Source organism: Bidens hawaiensis, unplaced genomic scaffold (genome assembly GCF_021521415.1).
Source record: "Bidens hawaiensis isolate Kalapana, Puna unplaced genomic scaffold, B.hawaiensis_p1.1 tig00025998_1, whole genome shotgun sequence".
In the NCBI taxonomy this organism is placed as follows: Eukaryota; Viridiplantae; Streptophyta; class Magnoliopsida; order Asterales; family Asteraceae; genus Bidens; species Bidens hawaiensis.
The window spans coordinates 15,593-36,787 of record NW_027494180.1 but is presented as its reverse complement, the minus strand read 5'-3'; the positions used below and the strand labels follow the sequence as shown (position 1 = coordinate 36,787).

The 21,195-nt window shown below is 34.0% G+C and overlaps 1 protein-coding gene and 1 pseudogene across 2 annotated transcripts; one reads left to right on the top strand and one right to left on the bottom strand.

Moving 5' to 3' along the window:
- Positions 1 to 3,200: 3,200 nt before the first annotated feature.
- LOC143572713 (leucine-rich repeat receptor protein kinase HPCA1-like) lies at positions 3,201 to 10,684 on the top strand (annotated as a pseudogene). Its single transcript, XR_013142311.1, has 19 exons — positions 3,201 to 3,383; positions 3,492 to 3,615; positions 3,704 to 3,775; positions 4,116 to 4,190; positions 4,785 to 4,856; positions 5,115 to 5,276; positions 5,360 to 5,434; positions 5,528 to 5,599; positions 6,079 to 6,150; positions 6,238 to 6,306; positions 6,411 to 6,485; positions 6,835 to 6,906; positions 6,988 to 7,125; positions 7,945 to 8,432; positions 8,516 to 8,668; positions 9,077 to 9,225; positions 9,313 to 9,532; positions 9,705 to 9,940; positions 10,097 to 10,684. The product of XR_013142311.1 is annotated as a leucine-rich repeat receptor protein kinase HPCA1-like (transcript).
- Positions 10,685 to 10,883: 199 nt separating this feature from the next.
- On the bottom strand, positions 10,884 to 11,628 carry LOC143572729 (uncharacterized). The gene is made up of 2 exons (XM_077057803.1): positions 11,487 to 11,628; positions 10,884 to 11,425 (listed from the first exon to the last, which is right to left on the bottom strand). The coding sequence occupies exons 1-2, from the start codon at positions 11,626 to 11,628 to the stop codon at positions 10,884 to 10,886; spliced, it is 684 nt and encodes a 227-aa protein (XP_076913918.1).
- Between the last annotated feature and the right edge of the window lie 9,567 nt (positions 11,629 to 21,195).

Here is a 21,195-nt window from a genome sequence, read left to right as displayed (position 1 = left end):
GTTACGCCACGCGACACAAATAAGCACCAATTGTAATGCCAACATAAGTTACATAACACATATGTATCTGGCAAAACAAGTGGGTCGGGTCGGGTGGGAGTAACAGGCCTGAACGAGTTTTTGACAATATGAGTTCGGGTCGGGCAACACCCTTTTAAAACTTGCTCACTTTGGTTCGGGTTAGGATGAGATATTATAAAAATTGTTCATTTTGTTCGGTCAGAACGAGTTTTAACAAATGTGGGTGTGGGTCAAAACATTGTATCTAAACAGTCAGGAAACCCCGAGTCTTCACTAATGACTACTTGTTTTGCGTGATGGACCTTGCTATCAGTAAACTAAACCCCCAACACTATGCTTATCTCAGTTTCTAATCCATCGACATAGATTTTGGTAGCATCATTTATCGTCATTCTTTTATCCTAGCCTTTTCTCAATAGAAGATGACCATTTGCGCACCTTTTTTGAGTTATTGTTTAGACGGTGTGGTCACTTGGCTGGGCTGTTCAATATTCGGTTCATACCTGTTAAAATGAAAACTGAATCAAACTGAAACCATTCGGTTCCAAGGTGCAGCACTATTTAAAACCAGATTTATATATGACATTATATTTTAGCACATATGCTATATTTATTCCAATACCCATGTTTAGCCCAATTGCATTACTCTTTCAACGGTGGATATGATGCATCTAATAAAGAGACTGAGTACTATTGCAATTACTATGCAGAATTTATTCGTGGCTTTTATTAATTAGAAAAAAAGTTTCAGCGACCTTAATAATTGGGGTTTTTATTATAAAAAGGTTCCCAAAGTTCCGATCAAAGGTTACAAAGATATTTGAGAAGAAAATGTTTAGTTTTTAGAAAATATGTGAGTTTTCCAGCCAAAAAATATTTTTCCGGCGCTCTGCAACTAACGGCGTTAGCATTATGTTAGTTGCGATCGTTGGAAACAAATATGATAAAAAGTGGGATCGTTATCAACCAATTCGTTAGTTCTGATATCGACCGAAAGATGATAATTGTGAATAATAAAAACTAATACACCATTTTAAAACCATACTTCCAAAAACTGTATTAAAAGAAACATGTGATGATGTGATACAGTTAAGCATAGATGCATCTTAGCAAATGAATTAGAGCTTTGTAGAGAGGTGCTGACCGACGAAATGGATGGTTCGATATAATTAGAGTTATAATGCTACTTTCATAATTACCACATTGCAATCTCTATAAAGACATCATTATGAATTATTCGTAAGCACATAAAAAAATCATTTATTAATATTGTTTCAATGCTCTCTTGTCTAATCCATGCGCACAAGGCAACAACTAATAAATTAGGTGAAGCGTTGTTTTCTAATAGTGTAAATTGTCTTCTCTTTAAATAAATTTGAGATTTAATAAATTTGAAACATTCAAAATTCCACACAGAAACCTAGAATTTGGAGTAAACACATGAACCAAAAAAATAAATAAATAAATAATAAGAATTAATAAATCATCTTCAATTTGAATGTTTATATCAGCAAGGAATACTATATCTTCATATGTGATAGATGTAATTTTTTTTTTATTTATCAATTACTCATAACACAAAGCGAACTACATTTGAATAATGGGTAAGCGAGCAATAATAAGAATTTGACTTTTTAATTTAGATGGTCGTTTGTTTTAATATTTTTAATTTGGAATACCAAACATTTAATTTTCCTATGTAGTTTTTGTCAAATGACGTGCCAACATCAAATATTATATGGAGCACAACTTTTCATTATCAAATGAAAGATTGAAATATTATTTTCTGCAAGATTTTATTGTTGATATTTTGGAGAAATTGATTTGATCCATTTTTTCTTTGATAAAGATATACTTTGAACACGGGCGGACAGGTCACGCTGTGCTCGGACTTCCCCTCAATTTTGTCTGCGACGTGCAACATTTTTTTCTTCTCCGTTTGATGAATCGGATACACCAGAGCAAATATTATGATACGACTATGTTCAAAAATTCTTCTACATCAGCCAGTATTTTGTTATATGATACGAAAGTTAAACTATATATTAAGTCCAATGGGAATATAATACTGAAGAAACACTAAATGACCCCGGCAGATTAAGGATAATCTTAGGGTTAAGTAAATGTTTCCCACGAGGGTTAGGTCCGGCAAAGATGGTTATTCTTCTCGACCTGCAAAACAGACACCGTGAGCTCGTCACTGAGAAGGGGGGTTCCTCCTTGTGACCACCCTCCGGCGTGAGAATCAGACTAGATTGCTCTGAATATAAGTGTATATTGAAAGAAATAGCTAGGGAGAAGATAAGATAATATCAGATAATGATACCGTTCCAAGGTGTTGGAGTATTTATAGCCGAAGGTAGGTTTCCAAGCAGGTACGGCCAGCTGTATAATATTCCTTTTCCACCAACTACGGGCTATGTACGTGCCACGATGGGAGTTGGTGGGTAGGCAGCGGCTGATAGTGACATTTTGTACTGGAGCGTGCTCCTCCTCGTACTATTGTCGGTGAGCTGTCACCCTGTGATTGATTCATGGGCTGCTTTTGTCAGATCTTGTCTATTTTGTCCATACCTTGGCAGGTATAGTACAAAAGATCTTCCAGAAGCGTACGGACTGGCTCTTTTGGGCGGGAATATTCCCGCCCTGCTCATTCCTTCTTCAGGTGACATTGCTGAAGTATAAGAGTTAGTGCCTTATGCGTGTAGCCTTGCTGTTAGTGCGGGTAGCCTTCCTTCTTGGTTTGTACCCGTAGCTGCGGGAACAGGCAGGGTACTGTACCAAGGGAGGCTTTCCTATGGGAACAGCTGGCTTACTGCGTGTAAGGTATTCATCTCTGAGCATGGTGGGTCCTGCGGAACCAGTTGGTCTTTGCGGGGACCTACCTCTTCAATGGGAATATAATACTTATTAAGAAATCACTCTCAATCAACCTAACTACAAAAGACTTATCGTTGAATGATTCAATTTTCCACACTAACAACACACACATATTTCAAATCCTATGAGGCCAATAATTTACACATGTTTATGCACAATTGGCTCTTTGTTTTTCCTACTCTGCAAGAACAAGCCAGCGTTGACAATAATAATCCATATATTCCTGTAATACTTTTTCCACTTGGTTAACTTAAAATATTCATCAATCAATTTAACTTTTCTAATATAATGTATGATAAGATCAAGTCAATGGTTGGCACATTTGTTGTCATTTGGATTTAAAACCCGCATTAGTTGATTCGTGTGGATCTGTTTGCTGCATTACTCTAGAGTCTAGACAATGAGTCGAAGAATCGGAAGATTCCTTGTATTAATCATATTCATACAAGTTTCTATAACATCATCTCAGAAGAACAACGATCGTGAGTTCACTTTTTTATATGTTGCCTGTTTCATATATTTGTGCAACATATATCTGGTTTTACTGCGTACGTCTGTTTATTTATGGTTTTCATGCTTGTATGGTGTAGGTGTTGCTTTGCAGGCTCTAAAGGATGCTTGGGACGGCACACCAGACAGCTGGGAGGATGGCTCGGACCTGTGTGGTGGTACTTGGGTTGGTTTCACATGCACCAACTCGCGTGTGACATCGATGTGAGTCTTTCGTTATCACATTTCTTAAGTGATTTACCAACAAAAGTTTCAATGTTTTTGGTTTTGGTCTGTTTATTTAAATTCTCAGAATTCTGGCAAGCACGGGATTGAGCGGGCCCCTACCTGGAGACATTGGGGAACTTACTGAGTTAGTGGTTCTGTAAGTCTCACAACCAGAATACTGGGCAATTATGATTGTAAAATGATCGCATCTTAGCAGCGACCAAGAGTAGGTCATATGTCAATTTTGCAGTCGTAAGCAGTGCGATCGCAAAATTATAAAAGATAATATATCAAAAACTAACTTAGATTAACAGTTGTAAAATTCTTGTAAAATATGAAAGTAAAATAAAACTTATATATCAGTCGTAAAACAGTCACAAACGTGACAACCGACTACCTGCGATCGCAAAACAGTCACAAACAATGTAAATATAAATTTGATTATTTGTAGCGTTGGTCACGTCTCCAGAAATATTTATAATTATTTCTGTATGTAGGGATCTATCTTACAATACAGGTTTGTGAGGATCGATCACTCCAGCACTCGGAAAATTGTTGAAATTAACAAACTTGTAAGCATATTTCTTCTCCGATACATAAAAATGACATTTTAGCAACCAAGAATGATGAACGGGTCAAACTATCAAACATTGTTTAATATTTACTTTTGATTCTGCTAATTAAACCTCTTTTCAATCATTTTATTAAAAAAGTAGATTATTATTTCCTTTTACATGTTCGACTTCGACCTTGTATATTTTTCATTTTCTGTACAATAATTTATTCTGTTAAACATAAAAAAATGATGAATCAGTGTTAAAAGATTATATTATTAGATAGATCTTGTCATTACTTAAAAAATGAATCCAAATTTTATAAACTTAAAGTACTTTCAGTTGCATACAGAAATTCTTTAATGATCAATGGGTCCATAAACATAACTGTTTACATGAGATTAATATTTTGAAGTTCATTTTTGATAGAAAAAGAATAAATTTCGATGAAGAAAGTGTTAGGGATCAACGTCAAACATAAACAAATATAAATCGTTTTGACACGTTAATCGTAAGTAAACTCTTTATACATCATACATTGAAAAAAATAAAGAACAATACATCATGTAAACACTTTGGTCTAATAAATTAACGATTTATCTTGTTTTTCAGAATCCTCGTTGGTTGCAATTTCAACGGTCAAATTCCAGACACCATCGGAAACCTTGAAAGGCTTAGATACTTGTAAGAAATTTCCTACATATGTTTACCAAAAATAGGGATTTCAATTAGAAGGGTATTAGTAGCATGATTGTAAAATTATATCCTATACACGGCCCAATACCCATCATATATTTTTCGGATAGGGTATCCATTAGCATATGCAATATTACTTGTTAGGGTGTTCAAGTAAATTTGTCACTATTTAACTTTTATATAGTACATTTTATTACCCAAGGAAAGTAGAAATAAAAAGACTAACAATTAGTTATTATTATTTAGGTCTTTGAATGCCAACGGCTTTACCGGATCCATTCCAGCTTCCTTAGGAAAGCTTAAGAGTCTTTACTGGCTGGATCTCTCCGCTAACCGACTCACCGGAACTTTGCCAGTTTCTGATGGGACGGAGCCTGGTTTGGATATGTTAACTAAAGCAAAGCACTTGTATGTTTTTGTTCTTCAGCTTATACATATGTAAATCTTCTTGTATAACATATGCTCACATATATTTGTTCTATTATATCTAGTCACTTTGGAGACAACCAGCTTTCCGGTGAAATCCCACCTGGACTCTTCAACTCAAACTTAACACTTTATCATTTGTATGTTTGATCTAGTGAATGATTGATCACAACTTTATAAGTAAACATACACACTAATGATCAACATATATTAACTTTTAATTACTTGATCAGGTTATTTGAGAACAATGACTTTACGGGTAATATTCCGTCTACACTTGGACTTGTGCAGTCGCTAGAGGTCGTGTAAGTATTGTCTCTCAAACAAATTGTTGGAATTCTACGCAGTTCGCTACCCCTTCAACGGAAATTTACTTTGTTCCAAAATATATATTGCATGTTTTAATTTTATGCGATTGATTTTCAGCAAACTTAACCCGTCACTTAGAGTTTTTTATGTTTGCCACCCAAGAGAACTTTCCAAGTTTGCTTGCCACACCAGCGAACTCCAAAATTGCATGAACTCGTTTGCAGAAGTAGCGAGCTGTCTAGAAGAAAATAACTTTCAAAAACATCTAAAACTACTTAGTGAAAAATTTTTAAACCCCCTACTAATTATCCAAAAAAAAAAATTAAGAGAATAAAGAGAATGTGTTTATTATATTAAAAATTATGATTAAGGTTATATGGATTAAAAATTCATTTTGGGGGGTTTTTGAAATGAAACATGACAACTTAATAACTATTAATCTTATTATTTGATTCGATGTGGTGTTTCCAACCAGACAACTTGATAGGAACTCTTTGAGCGGTGACGTTCCTTCAAACATCAACAACCTTACCAATGTGACTGAAATGTAATACGACAACTTACTATTACTTATCCTTCTAGTTAAGGAAAACATATATATGATGTCTGATAAAAGAAATATTATCTTTGGTAGGTACCTGTCAAACAATCTATTGACGGGTGTTATACCCAATCTCACCGGCATGAACCTCCTCAACTATCTGTAAGTATTTATCAACATGTAAAGGTCTTGATGTGTCGGTTTATTGACACCTTAACAGAGACATAGTCTCACTTTCTTCAATGGGATTTCTTGCACATTTGTAGGGATTTAAGCAACAATAGTTTTTCGCAGTCCGATATTCCTTCATGGTTTTCTACTCTACAGTCTTTGACCACTCTGTAAGTCAAGTGCTTCTAAATAGTTAATAATTTTTTTTAATCTGTAGGAGGTCTAGGAAATTAATAAGAGTTTCTAGGATGTTTTTGAAATCTGTTTCTGTTTCAAAAAGTATTTTATATCGAAATGTCGAAAAGAAATATTAAACAAAGCTGACTATTTGGATTTTTAAAGAAATGTTTCTCTAAAGAAATTTAATGAATTCACTAACTCATAACATATTCAAAAACAATTTAGAAACTATTATTAATTTCATAGACCACGTACAAATAAAAGATTTTCAATTAGTTAACGTCTAAACTTGTTCATCGATATCGCTAACAAGTTCATAACGGGATGTTGCTATGGCAGTAAGATGCATTACACAAACCTTGCTGGAGAATTGCCTGCAGCCTTGTTTAGCATTCCACAGTTACAAAATGTGTACGTAATCAGTTGGTTGATTGTTTAAATCATTTATTCCATTTGCTGGAACTTGTTAACTTGCTACGGTTATTTCGACAGTGATTTAAGTAACAATCGGATAAATGGCTCCTTGGACATTAGCTTGAATCCTAGCAGACAACTTGAAGTTGTTGATCTTCGAACCAACCTTATTTCTGATTTCCGCCAACGAAGACAATCATATTCCATGGGCATACTGTAAGTTTTTTTATAACCATACATGATTTTAAATTGAATATGGTGTTTTTGATAACAGAAATGAATGTGTGGAGTATTAATCGGAGCTCGGTGGGCTAACATGTTAGATATTTTAATGTAATTGGATTGACTTATCGACCAATGTAAATCATAATATACGTTAAGAAAAGTAAGGAGGTGCGGGGGTGCACACTTGTTTGAGTTTATTAAAGCCCTAACCAACGGGGGTTCCAAGGGGGCAGCGCCCCTTGTCGGGGGCTCGGGAAAAAATTTATTAAAAATTGAATGTTTTATATTTTGTCTCACATAAATCCTAAGTCAAAATGAGTGGACTTTAAATCCGAAGCTCAAACCATTTCTGTTTATACGACCTGCTCGTCTTTTGGTTGCTCTTTGGTTAATAATTCACTCTCAAATCACCTTACAAATTCTTGTCCCGCATGAGTTTTACCTGGTTGAATATTTGGAGAACCACCTATAATTTCGTCCTTCTACCTTCTTCCGGAAATCAATACACATGATCAAACAACCAACACAGTGTAATATAACATTTAAAACAATTTTTTTATAATTTTGTGAGTCCAGACAATTAATATGGACAGGTATGTGGAAAAAATATCACACCTTTAGGCACTAAAACAATGATAGAAAAAAAATCACATGCACGTATAGTTAAGCATGTAAAGCAGTAATTTTGCTCAAAAAGTTTATGTAATTCTAGTCACATATTGTTATAGTGGTGTGTGTGGTTTTCTTGATATTTAGTTGTATGTTTTTTTTTGTATATTCTACTAAAATGATATAAAATGACAACCGCAGACTTCTTGATAATCCAGTATGTACGGAATCAGACGCAGCAGATCAGAAGTTTTGTCAACTTCCAACAAAAACTACTACCGCATATTCGACCCAGTTTAACAATTGTACACCCCCTTCATGTGGTTCAGACCTTGTTGCTAGTCCAAACTGTCAATGCGCATATCCATTCACTGGCTTGTTTTCATTCAAAGCTCCTTCCTTCTCCTCATTGACAAATGCAACCATTTACGACTCGCTTATTAAGTTATTAATGTCATTCTTTCACAATGCCACACTCCCTGTAGATTCAGTTTCGTTGTCGAATCCTAGCAGAAATTTGGAAGATTACCTTGTGATAAAACTTGCAGTTTTCCCATCTGGCCAACAAAGTTTCAACAAGACAGGAGTTATTGGCGTTGCATTTGCGCTTAGCAATCAAACATTCAAGCCTGTAAAGGCTGATTTCAATACATACACGTTCAATGCGGACATCTATAAGTACTTTTCAGGTAAACGTGCGCTTTCGTAATTCTGGAAAATGATTAAGGTATTGGATTGGTGATCATTGAATGGTAGTGTGTTATTTTTATAGACGCAGGACCCGGGGGAGCGAAAAGCAAAACATCTAATACTGGAATTATCATAGGATCAGTTGTTGGTGGTTGTGTACTTGTGGTGTTATTAGTACTTGCAGGAATGTATGCAGTTCGTCAAAAAGGACGAGCTGAAAGAGCTGCACAACAGAGCCACCCTAATCATTTCAATTCGAAAGGAAATATCGAATAAGGGTTGCAACGGGCTATAATGCTTTATCTTGAACGATTAAATGTGTACAATAAAAATTACTTTAAAACAAACACACATATAATATGGGTTAAATGGGTAGAAACATACATAAAACAGGTTAAACGGGTAAAAATGTTGGAATAATTTGAATTAGCATAAAAGAAAATAGGAAGATAGATTTTGTGAAGGTAAATATTAGAAATGAAAATAAAGATGAAGAGTTTCAATAAATAGTTTAGTTTGATTTTTGAATTAGTTTGATTTTAATCCTTTACAACAACAAAAAAATCATGCTTTTGAAATTAATCAGTTTTAAAACGCATACTGATCGTGTCCTTTATGTAATCCTATTGTCTGATAACGTTAGTGAAAATTGCAGCACTCTGGGATCCGACATGTGAAAGTGGTGCTGTTCCTCAATTGAAAGGGGCAAAATCCTTCACCTTCGACGAACTTAAGAAATACACGGGCAATTTTGCTGAAAATAGCCAGATAGGAGCAGGCGGATACGGAAATGCAAGTATTCTTATATAATAAGAGTGTTGTGTGCATATGCAATTTTCAACTTGATTTTCATGTTAATGATCGGAGAATATTGTATAGGTATATAAAGGAAGTCTTCCAAATGGTCAGCTAATTGCCATCAAAAGAGCTCGACAGGGATCAACACAAGGTGGGCTTGAGTTCAAGACTGAACTCGAGCTTCTTTCGCGAGTTCATCACAAGAATGTTGTGGGGCTCATCGGTTTCTGTTTTGATCAGGGTGAACAAATGTTGGTTTATGAGTATATCGTGAACGGGACACTCAAAGATAGTCTTTCAGGTACTCAAATATGACATAGTGACAACCAAGTTGTGCTACTAACATTTCCTAGGAAGTGAACACTTATATTATATTGTGCACTATAAATGTTTGGGCTTTGTTACAACTGTATCTGTCACACTAGGCTTAGAAACTATTTGGAACATTCACTATAGAAGTTTTATATGTACAGGGAGATCGGGCATTAGGTTGGATTGGATGCGAAGGCTGAAAATAGCACTCGGAGCAGCTAGAGGGTTGCAATATTTACATGATCTTGCTGATCCGCCTATCATACATAGAGACATTAAAACCAATAATATCTTACTAGACTAACGATTAGTTGCAAAAGTTTCCGATTTTGGTCTATCAAAGCCATTATATGATGCTAATAGGACTCATGTAACCACTCAAGTCAAAGGGACCATGGTTAGTAACTCTTTTTAGCTTTTTTTTCTTTCTAACTATTTCCTTTTTGTTTATACGCTTGACTCGTGAAAGTTAATTATATAACAATATGCCCGTTCTCAAGTAAGTGTGTACAAATTGTTATCATTGTGATTTATGAGCGTATTATGAATGTAGGGATATATGGATCCCGAGTATTACATGACTCAACAACTCACGGAAAAGAGTGACGTTTATAGCTTTGGAGTTGTAATGTTGGAGCTAATAACGGCAAGAAACCCAATTGAGAAAGGAAAATACATCGTGAGGGAAGTGAAACAAGTGATGGACGAGAATAAAGAACTATACAATCTATACGATGTCCTTGACCCGACCATTGGTTTGAGCAACCAACTTAAAGGTTTAGAGAAGTTTGTGGATTTATCGCTGAGGTGTGTCGAAGAGAAGGGAACTCAAAGACCATCAATGGGTGAAATCGTGAAAGAGCTGGAAAGCATTATGACATTCGTAGGTCTTAACCCCGGAAGTGAACCATCAACTTCGGCAAGTTATGAAGCCGCCAACAAAGACTTCAACCATCCTTATAGTAACAACAGCCTGTTTGCTTATAGTGGAGGTTTTCTGCCCCCAAAGTTCCATCCAAAGTAAGGGTCATAAGGTACATGAAAATGTTTGTATTAGTAACTGTAGCCGAGTATATTTTGCTTGTTGTATGTGAGTTTGGAGTTGTAGAAAAGTAAAAAATATGAGATGTTTGAAATACAAAATTTGTGTAAATACAATAAAACAACTGTTGTTAAATACAAAATTTGTGTACTATATGGCTCGTGTTAGAGCCCGTTATATATAAGTACGTTTAGCACAACCCAAATTTTATAATCTTATAAAACGCGACATTGATTTAAAAGTTAAAACAACATAGGAAAGAACCATTCGCAAATTTTGTAACTTTTTACTTAATTCACTATACATAATTTCCAACTGAGTTGGAAAAATAAACCCCAACGGCCACCAGTGCCACAGCCACCACAGCCGCCACCACCATTCTCATCTTCGTCACCGACTTTTTGTCCTCACTCGTCCCTACCAAGGCATTTAATGGCATGCGGCCATTTTTTGTTTCATTGCTAGTGGCAGCTAAAGTTGAAGAACTGGGCATTGTTGAATCTGTATCATGTTTTTCCGTTTTCATGGGCTCTTGGATGGTGGTGGTGGTGGGTGGATTGATGATCTTGTGAGGCATGGTAATGGTGATGATACCGCCCTCGTATTTGGCACGAATTTTGCTCATTTCACAAGTTTCAGGAACTTTAAAATCTTCATGAAACCAATGCCATTTGTTTCCAGGAACAAGACGCTCCCCATGAACTCGAAGAATGTTTGGATTTTCTGTTGTAACCTTCATAAATTTCTTGGGGAATCCTACAAAAACAAATGGAGTCGGATCACTGAAATTTTGGTTGTAAGTATCAAATGATGGTCCTTTGTAAACTTGAAGTTTAATGACTAAATTGAAAAAAAAAATGAATACTAACAATTTTAATTTAAGTAAAACAAGAATATTTACCAGGTAGATAAACAAGAAGACTGTCATGATGATCTTCTGGTCTCCATTCATAAATAGGCTTGAACTTTTCATAAACACGGCCCGCAATTGCTCGACGTGGCTGGACAGGATTAGTTCCATTAACTCTTGGTCTCGTTGTCATTTCGGGCAATCGACGTTTAGATCCTAGATATTTACTGGAACATATGTTTATATGTATGAACAGTGTCATTGGCAATATTTATTTTAACATATGTTTATATGCATGGATTTGTTGACAGATTAATAATTAATTAAAATTAAGGTTACCTTTGCTTGATATTTGTTAGATTCTAACAGGTTTGCTTGGATTATCTTCAAGGTGATGATAAACTTCAAAAAGCAATCCATGGACTCATCCTTTTCTTTCACATCAAGGAAGCTAATTCCAGAACTATTTCTTGGTTTGTCCTTAATTTGTTTGTTAATGATCTTTTTCAGTTATGTTAAAACTCATTTAGTTAAATGGTTAAGTACTGTTTTCCAATAACATAATTATTAGGGGTTCAAATACTTGCAACTTGCAAGCTAGGATTTTGTAGCCTTTTAACTTGTTGTTTTGAAGTTTTATGATCGATAACATATATGCATGCTATTCACTACAATGAATGTATCAGTTTTGTATATCCTTGGGAATATTATTCATATATCAATGGACTAACTGAGGACAGTTGATATAGAACCATGTGTATTAGAACCGTCAAAGTGTGTATCTTAAGAACGATTTCCAATTCTCAGTTTTTACATTAAATAAATGATTCCCAATTCTGGGTAAAACCGACGATTCAAGATGTTGAACAGAGTAACCGGAATATTCTTTAAATAAAATAACTAAAGCTTTAATTATATTCGTATCTTTTATTAATTCATTACACCTGGTTTTATTTTGATGTTTATGATAAGATCGTGGACTAAGAAGATCATTTGACTATTGAAGATTGGTTATTTTAACAATTCATTTGACATTATTTGAATGGATTTATTTAAATTTCTTTTTATGGATTAAAATCTTTAATTGTTGCCACTTTTAATTTGGATGCCTGTTAATTTGAATATTGCTACTTTTTTTTTCTTTAATTTAATTTTTTTTATTGTTGCAATTTGCAAAGGTTGTACAGCCCAATTATTAATGTAATAGACAGAGCCGGTTTTAGCCCATAACCCATTAGTGAGTACTAATTTAGCGGTTTTAAAACAGAACCGGCTTACTATAAATAGGGTCCGGTTATGATTTTATTTTTCAATTATTTCTGTTTCAGTTCGGCTTGAACAGTAAAAAAAACCTAATCTATCATTCTCTAGCCCACCATAACAAACTAACAATATTCATAATTCAACATTTCCATCCAGGTTGTCAATTTAGAAAAAAAAAAAAATCAACATCACTAATTAGAGAAAATCAAGGGGGAGGTAAGGTTGTGCAAATCTTCAAACCGATTAGAAAAAGAAAAATATAAATCCTGTCCACAAATAACAAGCCACGATTCCAATTATATTCCTCAAATCAATCATTCCTACTCCACAAAATCGGTTTATATGAAAAAAAAATGTTGCAATAGATTTATTTGAAGCCACGATATTGCAATTATACTCCTTACAGGCCTGGATTGAGTTAACTTTAGAGAAACTTTTCGAAATGTCCCCTTTTAGAGGGAGATTCTAAATATATTCTTTTAAAACTCAAATTCCCTCATTGTCCTTTTACTAGCACGTCGTCGCCACTACGTTAGAAGTTCGAGACAACATATTTCTAAACCCGTAGCCTCCCCGCTATATTAGCTTAAAACTCGTCGCCTCCCTGTCATGTTAGCTCAAAACTCTTCGTCTCCCCGTCATGTTAGCTCAAAATTCACCGCCTCCCACCATGTTAGTTAAAAGAATTATATATTATCTTTACTAAAAATATGGATCCTAAACTAATTTAAAAATATTTGAATATTTTTAATTTTATTGGTTTTTATGTTTTTGTATATAGGATTTGGATAATAATATGACTAAGAAAAATCATGCATACCATTAAAATCATTTTATGTATAACATGTTCAGATATAATTTTTAAATAACAAGATTTATTAGATTAAAATTTTAAGCTAACATAGTGGGGAGGCAACGAGTTTTCAGCCAACATGGCATAGAGGCAGCAAGTTTTGAGCTATATCATTATATAGTTAGTTAAATTATTACAACTTCTAATTTTAACACATTTGAGGTGTTCCAAAAGTACATTTTTGCGGTCTCTTAAATATCTAAAAGTCCTGAGTTCGAGTCCCTGGAAGTAAAAGAAATTTGCCGTTAAAGAAACAATAATTAAAAACTTTTCGGTTAGGTTATATTAATGTAATTTAAATTTGAAATTGATGAATTAAATGTGGGATTAAATGTCGATTAATGTTAAGTTGATGCCAAAAATGAAGTTGTATTACTTTGGTGTACCATATAATGAAGTTTGGAAGCCATAGTCCATGAAGGGTCAATATTATATGTAATGCTAGCTGCTAAGTAGCAGTTTTTTACCGGTTAAGGTCGGGTAAAAATACTAAAAAAAGTGACATTTTTTTTGGTTCAGCCGCCACATTCATATATCTTAAAGTTTATTTATTTAGGCCATATAGCTCATTTAAAGCTCCACTGCATTCGAGCTTTAGCAAGCCAGTCTTGACCAGTTCACGAATGGTTTGACTTGCTTACACCATTAAGACAATGAAACCAACATTTAAATATACTTCCACGTATTCATTCTTGCACTAATTGGTAATTACCCGATTAAAACCCGATGGATTTGGGATGTGTTTTAATAACCGGGTATGGGTTTGGGAATACTTAAACCCGTCCAACCCCGACCCATTGTCATCCATAGAATCGACCACTTTCAACTTTTATATATTACAGCAGCACTATAGTTTTTCAATATGTAAGTTATTCAACTTCGAAAAAAATAATACGTTTTTGGTCACCTGTTTAAAAAAGATTCCTAAAGCTTAAAAGTGATTGGAAATCGGCTGTTATAAATAAAAGAAACAATTATATATTTAACAACAGATAATAACGAAATTGACATGTTAATAAATTAATATAGATGCTTTCAATGTTAATAAATAAAATAATAATACAAATATTTATGTATTTAACAAGAAATAATTATGAAATGGATATGTTAATATAATATATCAACAATGACTGACTAACTGAGTTTTAATCTTACATAATCTAATTTTTAAATTGTACTTCAGATTGTCTCTCATTAACATTCATAAACTCCCTTTTAAGTACGTCTAATTTATAACTAAAAAATATATATAAACCATTACATGTGGGTATTTTTATTAAAATTTTAAAAACCCCTTACACATGTATCATTTTTTATAGTATTTGGTGAGCTTTATAACTCTTCAGTTCACATGTTGTTTTCTACTTTCTGAATAAATTAACAAACTGCAGTATATGTTTCCTTTTTTAAACAATTAAAACATTGAAAACATCTATTTAATGCGTTCAAAGTAAATTTCTATTTGAACTTTTTATATATTATTATTATTATATCTCTTTTCATTTAATATTTTTATACTTACAAAACATATATTTAGAAAATAATTTAACATTTCTTATAACTTACAATCAAAGGAGAAACTTTATGGTGCCCCGGCCGCATCCGTCTTTTTGCTCAAAAGTATAAATTTATTCGCTTTTGTTCGAAAATTTTTGTATCTTATGTAAATTTACTTGTTTCTATTTAAAATTTTGAGCCCGCCCCTTTTTAATGAACATTTTTATACGTATTAAGTCCGGTTTCCGAACACAAAGATTATAATTCAACATTTCCTGTTTCATAATTCATTTTTAATACAACTAGTTTTTAGGACCCGTGCTTCGCGGCGGGACCGTTAAATCGAACAAAAAAACATAACTAGAAACATTAAACCATAAACTCGTTGCAAGTCGACGTGAAGTCATTATGTATCAAGTTACGACATTGAAACTAAACAAACGAAATAAACATGTCAATGCCAAAATGCCACAAATTATCATATGTAGAACCAACAAAACGGGTACATTACAGTTGCGGACCCATACAAATTCGTAAATATATATTAGTAAGCCAATAAGAATATTATAAGACCGTGCAACGATGAGATATTTTAAACCATGAAAAAAGTTGCGGTCATTGTAAAGACGAACTATATAAAATAAGAAAATCATTTAGCCAGCAAGTAAAACATGTAAAGCCGACACTTGCCAAAATTTTTTGTTTAAAAATATAGTTTGTTAAATATTTTAGATAGCTAAAAAATAAAGAAAATAAAAACCATTGTTTTTATTTATGGAGTTATAATTAGTGATTTAGTAATTATAATGTAATAAAATATTAAAAAATTAAATAGTAAATTGAATAGTGTATTTGTGAGGAGGATAAAATCCTCTTTTTACCTCTTTACAAGTGAGAGGTAGGGGGATCAAACCTCACTACCACCAACTTATATGGAAGATATGAGGGATGACCCTGGTTTGCCAGGGTTCGAGTCCTGATCTCACCCGGTTTTACCGGCTCCTCGTTGTCTTGCCGTTTGGCGGGCGTGGGGGTCGGGTTTTATCTAGTGAATCCCTCAACAAGTGGACCGCTAGGGGCTCAGTCCATCCGGACTAGTGGCCGGCTCGGGCTACCTTTAGCTAATGGGGCCGCATACGAGGTACCCGACGTTACTTAGTTGGCCGTTCAAATATATATATATATATATATATATATATATATATTAATGTTATAATTTTTAATAATTTAAAAGTCTTTTGACCAAAAAGCTTTTCAAAGTGGTATGAAACCAACTATTTATTAACAAAACACAAACATCACACCTTAGCTCCTTCTCCATCTCTCTTCACCAACAAATGCCTTCCAAATCACATAAAATCTTCAAGCCATTATTATGCCGATTCTCCGAAACCGACACCGTCCAACCGATCAAACTCCCCGGCCCTTCAACCGATCCTTCCTCACCGAAACTCACTTGCATCGGCCAAATGAAAAAGAAGTCAACCTCCACCACCAACCACCACTTCCTCACCGGAAACTTAACCGATCCCATCAACTCCAGACCTTCCGTCCACTCCAAACGCTACCTACTGTTCTCGGGTAAAAACCTAATCTCTCCAGCCATTGAAACTGCTACTACTATCAAGCAATCAAACAGTAAATGTGTTACTGCTACAAACAGAAGCAAGAGCTGTAATGGTAGAGGAAGAACACCTATTATTAGATCTAAAAGATATTATACGACTAGTAGTGATGATCATGATATTATGAGAGTCGTGGTAAATGAAATCCTGGATCCGCCACTGCCCGTGGTGAAATGTGGTAGGAGAGATCAAGAAGTGAACGTGAATTTATGTAAGAGACGTGGAGTCAGGGGCGGACCCACATAGGTCCGATCGGGGTCCCGGGACACCGATGTTTTTTAAAAATTACTTAGAGACGGTATATTAAATTTTGTAAGGACCCCATAAAAATTAATACTTGGAACCCATACTATTAAGATTGAACTGGTACAGTGGAAAGTCCCTTGTTTTACTTGTGAGAGGTTGTAGGTTCAAGCCCCATCATACTCCTTTTTTGTTGTTTTTTTAATATCCTAGTCTTATTTATTCAGTTAGGGTATTTGTGCTTTTTGTTAGTTTCTCTCATATAGTCATTATCACCATGCAACATATATAATGTTAACATGGATTTTGCATATTCTTTTATTATTTACCTTGTGTATGTATATTATAATTAATCATTTATTTGTGTTAGAGTTATTTTTTCATGTTTTGGTCAATTATGTAAGACCATATATATAGATTACGTTCATGTTTTTCGGGTATGAATTAAAAGTGTATGTTTCATCTAGTTTGTAATTTAGATTCTTTCTACTTACTCGTTTCTAATGACACCATAGTTCCGTGTTTTATTATGTTCCTCGCCTCGACCCGACCCGAATAACGACCGACCCGAAAAATTTTGTAAACCGAAAAAATTGGGACCCCATTGACAAAAAATCCTGGGTCCGCCACTGCGTGGAGTTGAAATGAAAATGCTACAGATTCAGCCGATTAATCAAAATATTAACGTTAACAATGGATGATGAAACTTGTATCAAATTATTTTGTTTTGTATTTTCACGTGTTCATGTATGTAAAGTTTAGAACATGGGGTGTTGGTTGTCACAACTAAAATTGTTTCCTTGTTACTTTTTTTCTTTCTACACTTGATGGGTGTTTGAACATGTGGAAACAATGCTATCAAATAATTATATAGTTATTATGAATTTATGACTAATATGATTCTGGAAAGAGAAAGTCATACTTTTTTGTTATATGCTTATTAACTTTTAGCTATGTGTCCCTAAGGATTTTTGGAGTGTAATTGGGATTAGGCTCTACATAGGCAAATGCAATTTTTAATATTGTTATGATCGTTAGATTGTTAATGATCGAGATGGGATTTTGTGAAACGCGGTTGGTAGGATCAGGAAGAGGGTACTGAGGTGAATGGGAACACCTTCCCCTTATCGGTACCGATTCAAATTGGACACCTCGAATAGTTTTTGTAAACCCACTCCTTCCTCCCTAAAATACATCAAGTTATCTGTTTCCAACTTATGAATATGTACTATTTTGTGGTCATGTGCAATTTAGCAGCATTTAACAAGTTTTTCTCACACTTTTTCTCAAACAATCCACATCGATCTAGAAGTTTCATTTCATATTCACACCGTCATTTACTTTTACATGAAGGAAACTCGGTAATATGCCCAAATTTATAAATGCGAATACACACACACACAACCTAAGGACGATCACTTCGACACAACAACAACAAAAAGTTGATCTAAATATCAATAGAATTTGGTCGGAATCGGTTCGGCTTATTACAATATTTGCGCGATATATACCTTACTCAAGATCCTAATGATTATCATTTCGACACAACAAAAAAACAATTTGATTTGTTATGGTATCGGCATTGTACCAACACTCAACGAAAATAGAGACAAAAGTGAAACAACGTGAAATAAAGAACAAACCAAAACCTAGACACAAATAAAAGAGCAGGGACCAAACCTGCACATCAAGTAAGAAGAATTTGAGATTGGATTGTAAAGAAGAATATTTTGTGTACGTTAATGGGATATAAATCTTGTTTTTGTATTTATTAATGTTGTTGTTGCACTTAAATATAGTGCATAATTACGTCTCAGAGGTTTTCAAGTACGTTAAGATGTATTTTGGTTGGTTATAATGAAAGTTTTGGTCATTTAGTACAATTATTATGAGCTATGATTAAACAGATATATTTCATTCAACCCGAAATAGTTTATAGGGGTAAAATAGTCATTCTGCAAAATCATTCAGATGTCCAAACAAACAACACTTTATTGATTCCGCACTTATTGGTTTCGATTCTCTTAAACATTCAGACCTCTTACCGGTTCAGCACTTAATGAATCAACATTTGCCAAACAGCCCCTAAGTCTACTGTAGACTTTAGATTTCCAATTATATACAGTTAGAGGTTACCCTTGACGTGTTGCGCCGAACGAAAGGTTCAAACACACATACTTTATCATCGAACAGACAAAAAGAGGAAAGTATCACAACTCATGAGTTAAATTATATATACATATATGGATCGCAATCATTTATTCAAATACACTCCATAACAAATTGCTTTGATTTGAAGATACTGGTCGACAATAGATGATGGTGATGTTGTGAAATTTGATCTTTAATGGATAAAGGGAGAGAACATATCATTGACTACATTCGTTGTACGTATGAGAATGTTTTCATAATAGTGTTTTACTATTTGCTATTTTTAACATCTTTTAAAAATCTTTACATTTGTATATTTATTAAATAGGGTAATAAAATGTTATATGTTGTTATATTATGCAAAATAACGAAGCAAGTGAGGCCTAGCTAGATAATGACAATAGTTACATCACTAAACAAATGAGTATCATCGATGATAAAAATCCGCAAGGAATCATCAAATCATCGACAGCTCACTGATGGATTTTCCAAAAATTATTGAAAACATTTTTTAACATCTTATCTCAAAAAGTCGCCAGTTTTATACGAATGTATCGTCGATGACCAAACTACCAGACTTTATATCTTGTGACTTATCTCAAGAAGTCGCCAGATTTAAAACATAACTTGGCATTGAGGTCCACCTGTTTGTTTAAGGTTAGAATCTTTACCATGACAAAGAAAAGGATTTAGTGCAACCATTATATCAGTGGCGGATCTAGAACATAATTTTAAGGGTAGCACAATTTTTTTTAATGTGTGTTGAGAAAAACACGATAACAAATAAATTAATACATTTTTAAAAGCATCGAGTCATTACATCGTCTTCTATTACTTAATCAAATCTTTCTCCTTCGACCGCACAAACTAGAGTATTGTTCACATACTTTTTCACCAATTCGTCTTGATAAGCTTCAATTTAGAAAAACATTTTCGATTCGACAGTTGTGGTTGCAGCCGGTAAATCCAATGCTAACTTCAATATCCGATAAACCAAAGAAAAATACCGATCTTTTCCACTATTAAACGAGCAAGGTCATATTTGGACCAATATCATCATTTTATTGCATATCATTAGCAATATTTGGACTTGAAGCAATATCATCATTTTCTTGGAATTTTCTTATAAAAAGGTTGCCAATGAGAACTTGTTTACAATGTGGTTCATCTTCTGAGTTTCAATTTCCCTAATTTTTAAAGAAACAAAATGTAAATCATAATCAAATACACAATGACTAAAATTATCTAACTCCTCTAATAAAAGACACACTAAGTGCCACTTGTCAACCTCTAATCAATTCTTAGACTTTTTAACCCATCTTTTAAATATGGGTCATTACCCACTTATTCAAATCTGATCTGTACCTTTTCTTTCTTTCCAAACCCTAAATCACAAAACTCTCCCACCTCCATCATCATCCTTCCCCCTCTGCATATTATTGCCCCTCCACGGCCGCTCCTACCACCACTGGCCGCACCGCCACTCCACGACCTCTTTCCGGTTTCCATCCATCCATCGATCGAAAACTCTCCTTCAACGCCAAATAAGAATACCGGACCCCGCGCAAGAAAGCCAAAGGTATTTCAATTCAATTCGATTCACTATTATATTCAATTCGCCCTAATTAATTTGTTTGTTTGTTTGACCTAATTATTAATTTGTGTTTGGAAATAGATCTGTTAAGGAGTTCTCATCAATATAGGTTCGTGTAACTACACACATTACAATTCAAGTGTTAAAACTAAATCATAAAATGATTTATAGAAAACTGCTGTTATATTCATGATATGGGATTAAAGAAAAGTTAGGGTAATGGGATTAAAGACAGAGATACATTTGTAATGGGATTAACCATTAAATTTCCTAGAATGAATTATCTCCACCGTCAGTTTTCTATAAATCATTAGAAGATAGGGATAATGCCTTTAAGTTGGGTAAATAGGAAAGGGCAAATCTTGGCATACTATGACATTTAAAAGCAAAAATTAGTTCAACATCTTGATCATGAAAAGTAAACTTTGATCTCTATATCGTCATATAATTAGTTCAAGAGCTTGATTATGAATGTTGTTAACTTTTTTGTTGTTCATTTTTGCATCTGAAATCAATTAAAGATACGGATCTGTT